The 14,160-nt window shown below is 43.4% G+C and overlaps 2 protein-coding genes across 2 annotated transcripts in view; one reads left to right on the top strand and one right to left on the bottom strand.

Moving 5' to 3' along the window:
- Positions 1-3,849: 3,849 nt before the first annotated feature.
- Positions 3,850-5,311, bottom strand: LOC123757533 (larval cuticle protein 2-like). Its single transcript, XM_045741256.2, has 3 exons — positions 5,265-5,311; positions 4,429-4,550; positions 3,850-4,283 (listed from the first exon to the last, which is right to left on the bottom strand). Exons 1-3 carry the CDS (start codon positions 5,274-5,276, stop codon positions 4,112-4,114), a joined length of 306 nt encoding a protein of 101 aa, XP_045597212.1. The 5' UTR covers positions 5,277-5,311; the 3' UTR covers positions 3,850-4,111.
- A 3,532-nt stretch (positions 5,312-8,843) lies between these two features.
- LOC123757530 (uncharacterized) overlaps positions 8,844-14,160 on the top strand; it is a 61,666-nt gene continuing 56,349 nt past the window's right edge. The window contains exon 1 of the mRNA XM_045741252.2: positions 8,844-9,038. The gene's annotated coding sequence lies outside the window, so the exon portion shown is untranslated. The remainder of the gene's footprint in view (positions 9,039-14,160) is intronic.

The following is a 14,160-nucleotide window of genomic DNA, read 5'->3' as shown; positions in this document are numbered from 1 at the left end:
TGAGTGAAGTAACTCTTGTTCTCTGCGACAAAAACTGGCATGGAAATCCTGTTCTCCGGTTTTATAGATTGGGTGAAATCTGTATTCATTTGTCGAGAGTCGGAACTCATTTTTCTATGGCTTCAGGATTGAATTCTGTAAGTGTGGTGTTGGATCCTTCTGTGGGATGGAGTTTCATCGGTCTGTGACCATCCAGCTGCTGTCCTGAGGGGAGAATTTGTAAATATTTTTGTACTATTTCTGCTTCGCTGTTTGCAGGCATTCCACAAAAATGCTGTTGAAGAATTTCAACCCCATGGACTGGTTGGTAGAGTGACGGGCTCGCTTATTTGATGGGTCGGGGCTCGATCCTCGATTGTCACAGTGGTTAGGCAATATCATTTCATACCGTCTAGGTCCCTGTTCACATATCCCAGGTCCTTGTCGTCATAATCATGTTTATCCTTGCTTTTATATCCCAGCTCCCAACTCCTTGTCCTCATATCCCAGCTCCTTGTCCTCATATCCCAGCTCCTTGGCCTCATATCCCAGCTCCTTGGCCTCATATCCCAGCTCCTTGGCCTCATATCCCAGTTCCTTGGCCTCATATCCCAGCTCCTTGGCCTCATATCCTAGCTCCTTAGCCTCATATCCCAGCTTCTTGACGTCATATCCCAGCTCCTTGGCCTCATATCCCAGTTCCTTGGCCTCATATCCCAGCTCCTTGGCCTCATATCCCAGCTCCTTGGCCTCATATCCCAGTTCCTTGGCCTCATATCCCAGCTCCTTGGCCTCATATCCTAGCTCCTTAGCCTCATATCCGTACTCTTGACGTCATATCCCAGCTCCTTGGCCTCATATCCCTACTTCTTGGCCTCATATCCCAGCCACGTTTCCTCATATCCTTTGCAAGTGCTACATAGTCATATTGGGTTGGTATTTGCTCCTTATAATTGCCTCAACTTGCCTACCACTGTAACAGTGAGTGAATGTATGAGGTGCTGGTGATCTAGCTCAAACAGCCTCCAGTGTAATAATGTTTAGTGAGGTGTTGCAATGGGTTAGAGACATGGTGATGGGTACAACCTTGCATAGTGATGGGTACAGTCTTACATGGTGATGGGTACAGTCTTACATGGTGATGGGTACAGTCTTACATGATGATGGGTACAGTCTTACATGGTGATGGGTATAACCTTGCATAGTGATGGGTACAGTCTTACATGGTGATGGGTACAGTCTTACATGGTGATGGGTACAGTCTTACATGATGATGGGTACAGTCTTACATGGTGATGGGTATAACCTTGCATAGTGATGGGTACAGTCTTACATGGTGATGGGTACAGTCTTACATGGTGATGGGTACAGTCTTACATGGTGATGGGTACAGTCTTACATGGTGATGGGTACAGTCTTACATGGTGATGGGTACAGTCTTACATGGTGATGGGTACAGTCTTACATGGTGATGGGTACAGTCTTACATGGTGATGGGTACAACCTTGAATGGGAAGACAGTTGAAGAAAAAACAATATAAGGGATAAGAGTGAGATGAAAGGTGAGAGAAAGAGAGAAGAAGATAAGAATAAGAAGGAAGGTAATAATAAGATGAATGAAAAATTAAGATGAAAATAAATAATAAGACAACAAGACAAGAATAAAGAAAATTAGATGAAGTAAAGTAAGATTTAGAAGGGAAGGAAAAAGGAATAAGAATACGGAAGAAGAATAGAGAAAAGGTACAAATAAGAAAAGTTAGACAAATAGAGAGACCAAAAAATAAGGAAAAGAAACCTACAAGAAGCTAAATAGCGAACGAAAAAAAAACGTTGTAACGAAGAAAAGAGAGACAGAAAGAGAGCGTAGAGGGGCGAGGCTTAAGTCAGGTCACGTTTGTTTAGAAAGTTGGAGCATTTAAGTATGTACTGTGAAAGGGAAAGAGTCAAGAACAACAACAAAGTCGAGGACTAATAGGTTCACGTTGGCCATGTCCCTTTCAGAGTAGTCTCCGTGGTGTAGTGGTAAGACACTCGCCTGGCGTTCCGCGAGCGCTTTATCATGGGTTCGTATCCTGGCCGGGGAGGATTTACTGGGCGCAAATCCTTAACTGTAGCCTCTGTTTAACGCAACAGTAAAGTGTGTACTTGAATGGGAAGTAACAACTCTTAACAACTCTTGTATATATCTAAAAAAAAAAACATATTTAGATGCCCCAACCTTCTAAACAAACGTGATTTTTGCCTTTGCTCCTGCTACCCTCTCTTTTCTGTCTTTCTTTACTTGATTTTTTTCTCTTCGCCATTTGACTTCTTGCAGGTTTCTTTTCTTTATTTTTTATCGTTCTATTTTTGTTATTTTCTTATTTATGCCATTTTTCCTATTCTTCTTCCTGGCTAGTTTGGCGTATGCCAATCTAGCATACGCTGTTGATGATATCGTTTTGATGTGGGATTCTGGAGATAGGTTCGGTGTGATATCAACCCCTCAGATCTTTCTCTCTAGTTGACTCTTGTAGGATTTCACCTCCCAGGTGGTATCTTGTGTTCAGCCTCCTGCTCCCTTCACCTACTTTCATTACTATACACTTTTCTGAGTTAAACTTTAGTTAACTCAGAAACTTTAGTTAACTTTCTGAGTTAAACTTTAGTTAACTCAGGAACATTCCTCAATTTTTTTATATATATATAGACCATTCCTCCAGTTTGTCCAGGTCGTCCTGTAGTCTCTGTCTATCTTCATCTGTCTTGATTCTTCTCATAATTTTTGCATCATCAGCAAATATTGAGAAGAATGAGTCTATAAAATCCTCTGTAAGATCGTTTAAATATATCAGAAACAAGATGGGTCCAAGTAAAGAGCCCTGTGGGACTCCGCTGGTGATATCTTGCTACTCTGATGTCCTCCCCCCCCCCCTCTCACAGTTATTCGCCGTTTCTTGTTGCTTACATACTCCCTTATCCACTGGAGCACCTTATCCTTTATTCCTGCCTGTTTCTCTAACTTTTGTAATAGCATTTTATGGGTTACTTTGTCAAAGGTTTCCTGACAAAGAAAATGCAGTCTGTCCACCCTTCTCTTTCTTCCCTAATTTTTGTCGCCTGATCATAAAATTCTATTAAGCCTGTGAGGCACGATTTACCATCCCTGAACCCATGCTGGTGGTGTGTTACAAAGTTCCTTCTCACCAGATGTTCTACGACCTTTTTCCTCACGATCTTCTCCATCACCTTGCATGGTATAGAAATTAGGGGAAACTGGCCTGTAGTTCAGCGCCTCTTGCCTGTCACCCTTTTTGTATACTGGGACTACATCAGCTGTCTTCCAACTTTCCGGTAGGTCTCCTGTTTCCAGTGACCTATTATACACCATAGACGGTGGCACACTTAGTGCTTTTGCACCCTCTTTTAGTGAAAATAATTGTGTGGTTATGTTTTGTGCTTGCTGGACGAACATATCGTAAGTTGTGTGTGTGTGTGTGAGAGAGAGAGAGAGAGAGAGAGAGAGAGAGAGAGAGAGAGAGAGAGAGAGAGAGAGAGAGAGAGAGAGAGAGAGAGAGAGAGAGAGAGAGAGAGAGAGAGAGAGCGAGAGAGAAAGAGAGAGACCCGATCTAGTTATTTTATATAAGAGCAAATATAGTTTGTATATAACACAGTTATAACGTACAAATGCGTCTCTGAGAACGGGCGTAGCTTGGAGAAGCAAAGCTCAAGAAAGGGGTTTAAAACCCCTAACCCAACCTGCCCCAGGTCTAGCTACACACACAATTATAATATACATATAAAAGTATTATTTATATTTTAGATAAAGTCTTTTTTTACAAAATATAGTACAAAATTATTGAAAGGTTATGTTGTTTCAGACTCTAATTTGTACTGAATTGAATCTTTTATTTTGTTCAATAAATAAGGTACAATGGAATGACAAAACATAATGTATTATTGATGAAAGGAATAAAGCAGAGGCAAGGAAATCTTATGAAGCTGGGATGAGGGTAAATAATGTGATAAATGGGAAGTAGAAACAAGAAGCGACAGGAAGTAGAATGGTGAATTAAGAGGGAACATGATGTGAGGCAGGAGGCACTCCTTCGTGACCTCGCAGCGTCTGTAAGATGATCTTCTTGGTGATTTACTTCTTGTCGAAGTCCTCGAGGTCCTCAAGAGACACGAAGGACCCCTGGGAACCGTCGGCCTTGGTGCCCTCGGCGGTGGCGGGAACGACGTTGGACTCCACGATGCGGTATCCGTCTTCGTCAGCGACGTACTTGACGAAGTGCTGGTTGCCGTCGGGAGAGGTCCAGCTGCGAAGCAGAAATGATGGAGTGTGAGTGAATGATGTCTATAGCACTTTCATAGCTCTCGCACTCGAAGAGCCAACGCACTCTCAAATACATAACAACTCTCCCATGCTCCAAGTGTCTTCAGGGATGCCGGTGTAAGACCCACCTGTAGGAGCCGCTGACGGAGGAGTCGTCGGCGATGTCGAGGTCGTGGTGGATGTCGTCCAGGTCGAGGAGAGTGTCGGGTCGGGCGGCGACCAGAGCCACCACGCCCAGGAGCACTAATACCTGACGGAGGTGAAGCACAGCATCAACTTGAGAACTGATAATCGCACTAACCTTCTCTAGGGACCCCTTGACCTAACTTGAGGATCGTGGATACGGACGATGGTGACCCAGGGTGACCCAGGGTGACCCAAGGAGACCCTGGGTGACCCAGGGTGACCCAGGGTGACCCAAGGAGACCCAGGGTGACTCAGGGTGACCTAAGACCAGCTGACCTCATACTCTAGATATGCTGGCAAGTGATTAATTCGTTCAATTATGTTTTTATGAGTTTAAAAAAAGCTCTAAACTAAGTAGTTATGATTCCTACAGTAAGAGTGAAGGAAGCTCCTCTTACAGTAAGAGTGAAGGAAGCTCCTCTTACAGTAAGAGTGAAGGAAGCTCCTCCTACAGTAAGAGTGAAGGAAGCTCCTCCTACAGTAAGAGTGAAGGAAGCTCCTCTTACAGTAAGAGTGAAGGAAGCTCCTCCTACAGTAAGAGTGAAGGAAGCTCCTCCTACAGTAAGAGTGGAGGAAGCTGCCCCTACAGTAAGAGTGAAGGAAGCTCCTCTTACAGTAAGAGTGAAGGAAGCTCCTCTTACTGTAAGAGTGAAGGAAGCTTCTCCTACAGTAAGAGTGAAGGAAGCTTCTCCTACAGTAAGAGAGACAGAGAGAGAGACAGACAGAGAGACAGAGACAGAGAGAGAAACAGAGAGACAGACTCGTCCAAGCAACTTACAGCCAGTTTCATGTTGATCTTTGGAAGTTCCGTGTGGGAATGACTGCGGGCCGCCGGTTAGTCAACGGTCTTATATACCCAGCCACGGTGACCCCCGCCCGCCCCCCCACCTGACCCACATGTTTCGGGCAGGACCACGTGTGACCACCTGACCTTTCCCGAGGTCATCCTTCCCCTTCACTTGGCCCAAGGTCTTGCCTGAAGACCGGGGCATCAACCCGCCGCACGCTTTAAAGGTCTCTGTACTGGTGGCAACTGGTCATTGTATTATCACCAGGTCATTGTAGTGTCACCAGGTCATTGTATTGTCACCGGGTCATTGTATTGTCACCGGGACATTGTATTGTCACTGGGACATTGTATTGTCACCGGGACATTGTATTGTCACTGGGACATTGTATTGTCACCGGGACATTGTATTGTCACCAGTCATTGTATTGTCACCAGTCATCGTGTTGTCACCAGTCATTGCATTGTCACCAGATCATTGTGCTGCCACACAATGACACACAATGTGCTTGGGGTATCATCTGGTGCACGGGATCACTGTTTGGGGTATCAGCTGGGGTACAGGGTAAATTTGGGGGCATGGCGGGTATCAGCTGGGGTACGGGTCATTTTGGGGGGCCTATTAGCTGGGGGTACATGGTCAAAGGGGTTGGGGTACCAGCTGGGGTATGGGGAGGTCAATGTTAAAGATAGGGTGTTGGGGCATCGACTTCGTTCCAAGGTCCATGCTAGAGGTGGGGGCGATGGGCATGAGTGCGGAGTCACAGCGAGAGAGTTGGTAGAGGGGGTATGAGGTCAGGCTGAAGGTCAGTGCTAGGGGCGGAGGTGGAGTCCGCGCTGGTCACCGCCAGGAGGCTTACGGGCTATTCATGCCCGTGCCACCTATGGGTGGCTTAATCTTTTTCAATCAAATCGCCAGGAGGCGCGGGTTATGGCCGCCTAGAACTCACAGTTCGACTACTCAGAGGTGAGAAATAACCGGACCAGAGACGGCCTGCTCCCTCTTGGGAAACTCTGAGAAAAATGTCTTGGGAGGAATTGAGTGCCAATAGATGAGGCACCACAGGATCAGGCAGGTATATATGCAAGCCAGGGGGGGGGGGGATTGGGGGTATTCGAACCCCCGCACCCGTGGACAAGAGCGAGGCAGCTTAACACGTATTCTAACACCCGGCTCATAAAGTGGGTGAATGTATGATTGATGGTCTTTGAAGGCAACTGCTCGAGCACTCTCATCACTACCACTCTGGTCAATGATGATGATTATCATCATCCTCATCATCATCACCATCAATATCAAGCCAGTGCACCAGGCGAGCCAAACGAGGACAACCACATTTCACCATCTTCACTTTTAATGTTCTGAAACAATGTACTCATCAGGCGAGAAGTGGTCCAGGTGAGTTTGGCAGGTATTACGGGTGAGTCTGGCAGGTGTTACGGGTGAGTCTGACACCTGCAACAGGTGAACTTGACAGGTATTAACAAGTGAGTCAGACAGGTGTAAGAGAAGAGACTGACAGATCAAACTGGTGAATGACACGCCTAACAGGTTAGTCAGACAGGTGTAACAGGTGAGGTAGACATGAGAGAAGTGCCGGGAAGGTGAGGGAAGGTGAGGGAAGGGAAGGAGATAGAAGAGGTCATGTGGGTCGAGGTCGCCAGGGTATGGAGCCACCGTCTTGGCAACACTGTCCGCACCTCCCGCTAGTGCTCAGTAACTAGTTCACTGGCAATGCACAATTATTCTCACACGAAGACCAGCCTTTTCGTGTTTATTTGAAAATGTTTCAACATTCTTATGTTATCATTAATACACAACTGTATTAATTATGCAACTGTATTAATACACAACTGTAAAGTCATAATATAAGTTGAATGGCTTCATTAAATTGTGTTAATGATACGTTGTTTGGGCACGCCATGCCTTGACCTTACGTCCGATTCCATAGCCTCCTTCAGCCACTGATGCATATTGTGCAACAAAACACATTTTCTCAAATATAAATTAATATTATAATGTATTCTAATTATACACATAGTTAAATCTAGCTAAGATTAGATCGTGTGTTCGTAAACAAAGCCTCAGTTCTCCAGATTGTGTAAGCAAGAATTTTACTTTCTCATATACACATTAATTGTGAGAAAATCTTGAGGGATAACATTTTTATAAATTGGATTTGGTATCGGTAAGGTGACTTCAAACTCCTTGTAAGATTGGCCGGACATCAGGATGTGTTGTTTTCGCACATCGTGGTGTAGTTGGCAACAACCAGTGTGTCTAGGGTGACCCAGGGTGACATAGGGTGTGGGTTCAATTTCATCCTCCTGCTCTTAACATTGTCTCGTCGATTTATGTCTCAATTGCGATATCATTGAGTATTTTCGTATTAGCATTATGATATAGTTTTGTGTTGGTCCGTGGGTAAGTTAGATTAGATATTTTATTTTTGGTAGTCATTTGTATTTAGAAAATGTGGCTGACGCGTTTAGAGAGGTGCGCATCGAATTTGCTGCCTGTCCCCCAACAACCCGTTCTCACACTAGGCTGTTTAAAGCAGCGGCCGTCCTCCCCAGACGCATTCATCAATTTTAACATACTGTGTATTAAAAATTGGTTTGTTCTCATATATAAATTAATATTATTATACATAAAAATTCGATGTATAGTTAGGCGTACGTTAGGTTAGGTTAGGTTAGGTGTTTAGGTTTTGTTGGCGATGATTTGTATATGAAGAACGTGGGTGAAGCATTTACAGAATTGTGGTTCGAACAGAGGACGTGAGCAAAGCACTTGTTCTGGAAGTGTTCGGACGTCATAAGTTGTGAGTCGTGTGTAAACTGTTTTTCATTCATAAACAGGGGGTTTGACGGGTGCATGGAATCACTTTTGGGTCTGCTTGGAGGAGGGGCTACCCCAGGCAAGGTTCGTTCACCCGGCGGCCGAACTCAAACACGCATTCATCAATCATAAGGCACTGCTTATTCAAAATGAGTTTTTCTTCAAATATAAGGTGATATTATTTCATACTAGAATCGTGCTGAATATTTAGGGCTAACTTAGGTTAGTTGGTTAGGCTGTGTTGACCGTCACTGATGGATGAAGCATTTCGGCCGGCGGGATTCGAGCAGAGGATGTGAACAAAGCACTGCTGAAGAACAGTGCAGACGTCATCAGTCATCCCGTCCTCCAAACAAAGACCCAAAAGTGATTCCATGCACCCGCCAAACCCCCTGTTTATGAATGAAAAACGGTTTACACACGACTCACAACTGCTTTCGTTCGAAGACTTCCGGAACAAGTGCTTCACTGACGAATTTTGTTCGAACCACAACGCTGTAAATGCTTCACCCACGTACTACAAATATAAATAATGGCCAACAGACCCTAAACACCTAACCTAAACTATGCCTATATATGCCCAAAATGCTAATATATTATAATATTAATTTATATATGAGAAAATTCCCGTTTTGAATGAAAAGCATGTACAAATTGATGAATGTGTCTGTGGGGGTTGACCGCTGGATGTAATGGCCTTGAGTCGAGGACGGGTTGACTGGATGAGTATAGGGTGCACAATAAACTAGACGCTTCCTGCGGCAACAATTAAAATCACTGCTGGAGAAAAGTACAAACGTTATCAGTTGTGAGTCGTATGCGAATTGATATATTTATGTTAGAGGTTAATATTGCGTGTCGCGTGTTTTCTCTCGTTGCTTCACCGCACGTTGCCTGAGGAGGAGTATAATCTACGTTATCAAGTAAGTTACAATCTTCTTTTTGACGGAAAAATTTGTGCACCTTGTAGGCTGTCATATCCGTGTTCGGCCTAAGGATGAGATATTTCCAATAAACCGATTAGACACTTTATAGGGTCTAATTTGGTAATGTGATTGTAATTTTCACGATGGGATCTTTGACTTAATTCGTTGGGCTCTTGTGAGTTTTAAAACACTATTAGAGGGTGTTAATTTAGAGTCCGTCAGCCTCAGCAGTTTGGCTAAATTCATAAAGTTCTTCATTGTAATGCTATGCACAATGTTGCATGATTTAGCGAATTTAATGGTGAAACAGATCTCGGGGACATTATGTTGTTATAGATATTGCGACGTCTGTCAATCACCCTTCGTTTGTGCCTGTTGGGCCATTAACTAATTTATTGTTTATGGTAAACTGTGGTGACACATTTTGTGTCGTGCAGTGTGATGTATATGTCCAGGAAATGGAGTTATTTCATTTATAAATTTGTAAGTGAATTTCAACACTTTTTCCAGTTTTTCTGAACTCCTCGACGATAACAATATTATTAAGGTAATAGGGTCGTTGTCCAGGTCCACTTAAGAAAAAATTCAAGTGGTTCCCATTTTGACACATCAAGAAGGTTTCAGGCACGAGCCTCAAACTAGGACCCCACGCCACACCCTGTGATTGTTACAGGAGCCGCGAATCCAGTCTGTGGTGATGGTCTCTCAGGCTGATATGTTGGATATATTTGTATGGTTCAAATGAATCCAGCGTAGGTATAGGTATGGGGTTGAGCTCTGGTTGTCGGTCTGAGTGGCCTCTTCACGGCGCAAAGCCAGGATAGGTTGACATGGAGGAGAAGCTGTTACCCAAGCAGCAGGCCCCCCTCCCCACCTCTCCACGGCGCCGAAAGTCTCCAATGGAAAGGTATATATATTTATGAATGTTTTATTTAAAGTATTTTACCGTAGTTGTTACCACTGTGTGCGACTGTCGGTTGCTTCCACAGATCATCAAAACACAGAAGATTCTAAATGTCAGATGTCCAGGACTCATAACAAAACAAATGACTAGGAAGATGCGCAAGGCCAGTATGGCTATATAACGCATGGAAGGGATACGAGGGCAAGACGGGCTGGAATATAAGGACGAAGTAGAGGAACAATGCCAAATCACTTGGACAATTAAAGGCCAAAAGTCGACTTGCAAGAAGCGAGATCGTTAACTAACACTGAGATGAGAGCAGTTACAACACATTATATATATATATATATATATATATATATATATATATATATATATATATATATATATATATATATATATATATATATAAACTCGGGCCGATGTCAAGATCAAGCAGAAGAGTGATAATAATTAATAAGTCAGAAGTTATTGTATTAGACAACTGGCGGCTAGGAAGGTGGGGTCCATGAGCTAAAGCTCGACCTTTCAGATTGAAATAAGTCAGTAGACAGTTTCCAGATGTGATGAGGGAGCGCATTAACTGACCGCGGGGGTCTTGACTCAACTTTAAACTCTTTTGACCTCCTTTCTATGACACGGCCCGAGTCATGACCTTTTTCTTGACCTTTCCAGTCCCCTGACCTTCTAACAGCCCTTATTCTTGACCTTTTTCGTTGAACTCTTGGACTGCCCTCCTTCCCCTCCCGCTACAGTCGCCTCTTCCTCCTCCTCCTCCTCCTCTTCCTATTCTTCCTCTTTTTTTCCTCTTACCCCCTCCCATCGTCTTCCTCCTTCTTCTTCCTACTATCGTTCTTCTCTCCCTCTCCTTCCTACTTCCCTCGTCCTCCTCCTTCTCGAGCTTCCATTTATATTTATTCTTTTCCTCCTCGTTATCTAAGTTTTCTCCCTCTTCTCTGTTTTCTTATTTTCTTTATTTTCTTCGTGTGTGTGTGTGAATGCATTCATTCATTTAAGTGCTCACTTGAGCAACACACGTCAGACTAAATACAATTTCTAAATTAAACTGGATAATTAATTTTTCAAGTTCGTCAAAGTGAGTGAGAAAAGACATGTGAAACATAGAGAAGTGTTGCTCTCTGAACAAGAACTGTTGAGAAGTGGAGAGATGGTCAGGACGTGGAGTGTTGACCTCCCACGTCCTGAACCATCTCTAAACAGTCTGTTGTTAATTGTTTAATTAAGTAGCTACACTCTTAGAGACTTGGGATCCCTGATTCTTGGGTGCTAACTACTGCAGGGGTACAAACTGTGAGGATGTCTTCACAGACGCCACGATGGTCTTCATCGTGATGTTATGAAGCGAGTTTCTCCTTCAAATTCACTAAGTTATTAAAATTTGTCCAAATTATAGGTCTGAACTGATACTGATACTCCAGTATCTGAATTAAGATCTAGTTAAACCTGCCACGTGAAGTTTTTAAGTTTATTGCTGATACGAACAAAAAGTAGGTCGTATGACAGGTTCTCCGCCGCCTGTGTTGTGGTCGCTTACGCTTCAAAACCAGCAGGGCTGCCGGCTGACAAAGAAAACGCGTTGATTTCATTTTATGCTAAAATATATCATTCAAAATTTTAGTTGATATGTAAATGATTTATATTTATGAGACATTAAGTTAGTATGAACGTTTGAAGTAAAGTTTACTATAGAAAAAAGTATATTTGTGGATGATCGTTTACTTTGAAGAGAACTCTGTCTCTGAACTATTTTGAAAGTTATTACAAGTTTAAATAAACAAGATACACTCAATGGCGTTGGGTTAATATAATCTCCTTTAGGTAAACACGGAATGAATGTGTACTAACGATGCTCTAGATCTGGTAACTCTGATCTTAAACCGGAAGTTGCGATGTTTACTGCTTATTCAAGATCTAACAACTTGCTATCTGCAATGTTCATGAAGCCTGACTGATGCAAAGCCTCATGTTGGTTACATCTCTGCTTATTTTGTTATTTTTATCATCATTTATTTTATTTCCTCGCAGGTCGAACTAAACTTGTAAGTTTACTATTCACATAACATGTGGGGGCTAGTATCTATTATCCACATAACAGGTGGGGGCTAGTATCTATTATTCACATAACAGGTTGGGGTTAGTATGTACTATCCACATAACAGGTGGGGGCTAGTATCTACTATTCACATAACAGGTTGGGGCTAGTATCTACTGTCTACTCTTGTGCAAGTAGGTCAGACGCAGCATTATAGTGTTTTCTCCTCCCAGAGCGTCGTCGTTGCCAGGCAACCACTCTGCTTTGTCGTGGTTTGTCGTTGAAGGATACAAATGGCTAACGATGAAATTATCATAAATATTCAATAATGTGAAAGTTGCTTGGAATTCGCAGCAAGAGACCGGGACAAGTACACCATTGTACGAGAGAGAGAGAGAGAGAGACGGGGGGAGAGAGAGAGAGAGAGAGAGAGAGAGAGAGAGAGAGAGAGGGGGGGAGAGAGAGAGAGAGAGAGAAAGGGAGAGAGAGAGAGAAAGAGAGAGAGAGAGAGAGAGAGAGAAAGAGAGAGACGGGGGGGAGAGAGAGAGAGAGATCGTAACTTAGTATTAAATATCTAACAATATGCTGATTAAATAACTGGGTTAACATCATTTGCAATGAGTTCTAACCGAAGTTAAAAAACAGAGAAAGTGAGTGAGAGAGGCAGTGTGAGAGGCATTCCACTATTAGTGATTGTGTGAATGAGAGTTCACAAGAGTGAATGCATGTGTGTGCAAGCACGCAGGTCGTGGGGTCACGCTCTCGCACACGAAGCGCAACAGAGAGCAATAATGCACACCACATTACCTGGTGACTGGTGGCTGATCATTACTGAGGGTGTTCCCAGCGAGGCTGACCCTCGGAGCGGCAGTGTTGCCACCGCCACCAGCACAGCTCCTACCTTCATCGGAAAATTGTTTTCATGTCCTAATTTTTACTCTTTCACTCCACATTAGTGCAGACATTTACCCCTTATTCTATTTTCTGACTCTGACTTTCACTTTTTCTGACTCTCTGGCCAACGAAAGTATTGTTTAATGATTTGTTTTTCCATTGTGTATAAATTTGCTGTATTGTGTTCAACATTGTGTAAGGTACACAAGGCGTCAGCTGTGTACCAGATCCTTCATATGGTCTCTTGACCATATGAAGGGCGAGTCAGCCTAGGTATAAATGCTCGCCGATGGAGTAATGTTTTTGAGAAAGTCACAGCCAGCATGTGAATGATGATAGCTGACCGTCTTGTGTTGTGGTTGCCCACTTCTGATTGTCCACGATGATCAGGTGGGGAACCTTGATAAGTTTGGCCTTGTACATAGCAGTAAGTCTGCCAATATCTTCCCATTGCTGAAGGTTGTGATACAGTAAGCAGCACAGTCAGATTAAGACTGTGCTGTTAAGACTACAGAGGAGTCATCTTGCCCAGTTCTCTACCTAGTCAAGGGGTCGAAGGAAGGACTGAGAAATATCCACCCAAGTGAGGGCTGTTATCTCAAGATGCGAGCCTGAACTTGGGCTTTATGTAAAGTTTTACAATCACTGCTGTCGAACAGATACAAGATGCACTTTAACGTTGTCGGGTTCCTGACTGCTGCCCGCTGGGTTCGGCACCTGGCTTCTCTTGGTCTATGAAGAAACGAACTTCACCCCAAAAATATCAACGTCATCACTGAATGTTTTACCATTTATGTTTCTCCCAGTTGCAATATCATGGTGTCTAGTTATCATCACTTGCGTTTTATCACCTCCTAATGATACCTGCCATCGCCTGGCCCAGATATATGCACAGAAATGTCAGAGTTCAATCAAGAGCATTGACCAGAGCTTCAGTGATGAGAAGTAGTAGATGGTTGAAGTAGACATTCCATAACAAGGGACCAAGGTATCAGTGTACTACCCCTGTGGTACACTGATACCTGTTCAGCTTTCAGAATCTGTTCCATTAATTTCCGTTTGTTATACAAACCCAGAGATACAAAGCGTTTGAAGCGTAGTCAGTAATTCATTATGTACTCGGATAAAGGTGTCTCTAATACTCAGGGGGGCTACAATCCAGCTCAAATGGATGAATCCAGTGATGAATGCCACATAGTGGAGAGATTCAAGAAGAGAACGGGAGTAGAACAAGTTTTTCTGAACAAATTCTGGCGACCACACAGTAA

This window comes from Procambarus clarkii, chromosome 19, assembly GCF_040958095.1.
Source record: "Procambarus clarkii isolate CNS0578487 chromosome 19, FALCON_Pclarkii_2.0, whole genome shotgun sequence".
Lineage (NCBI taxonomy): Eukaryota > Metazoa > Arthropoda > Malacostraca > Decapoda > Cambaridae > Procambarus > Procambarus clarkii.
Note: the sequence above shows the minus strand (reverse complement) of the source record. Positions and strands in the feature narration are given on the sequence as shown.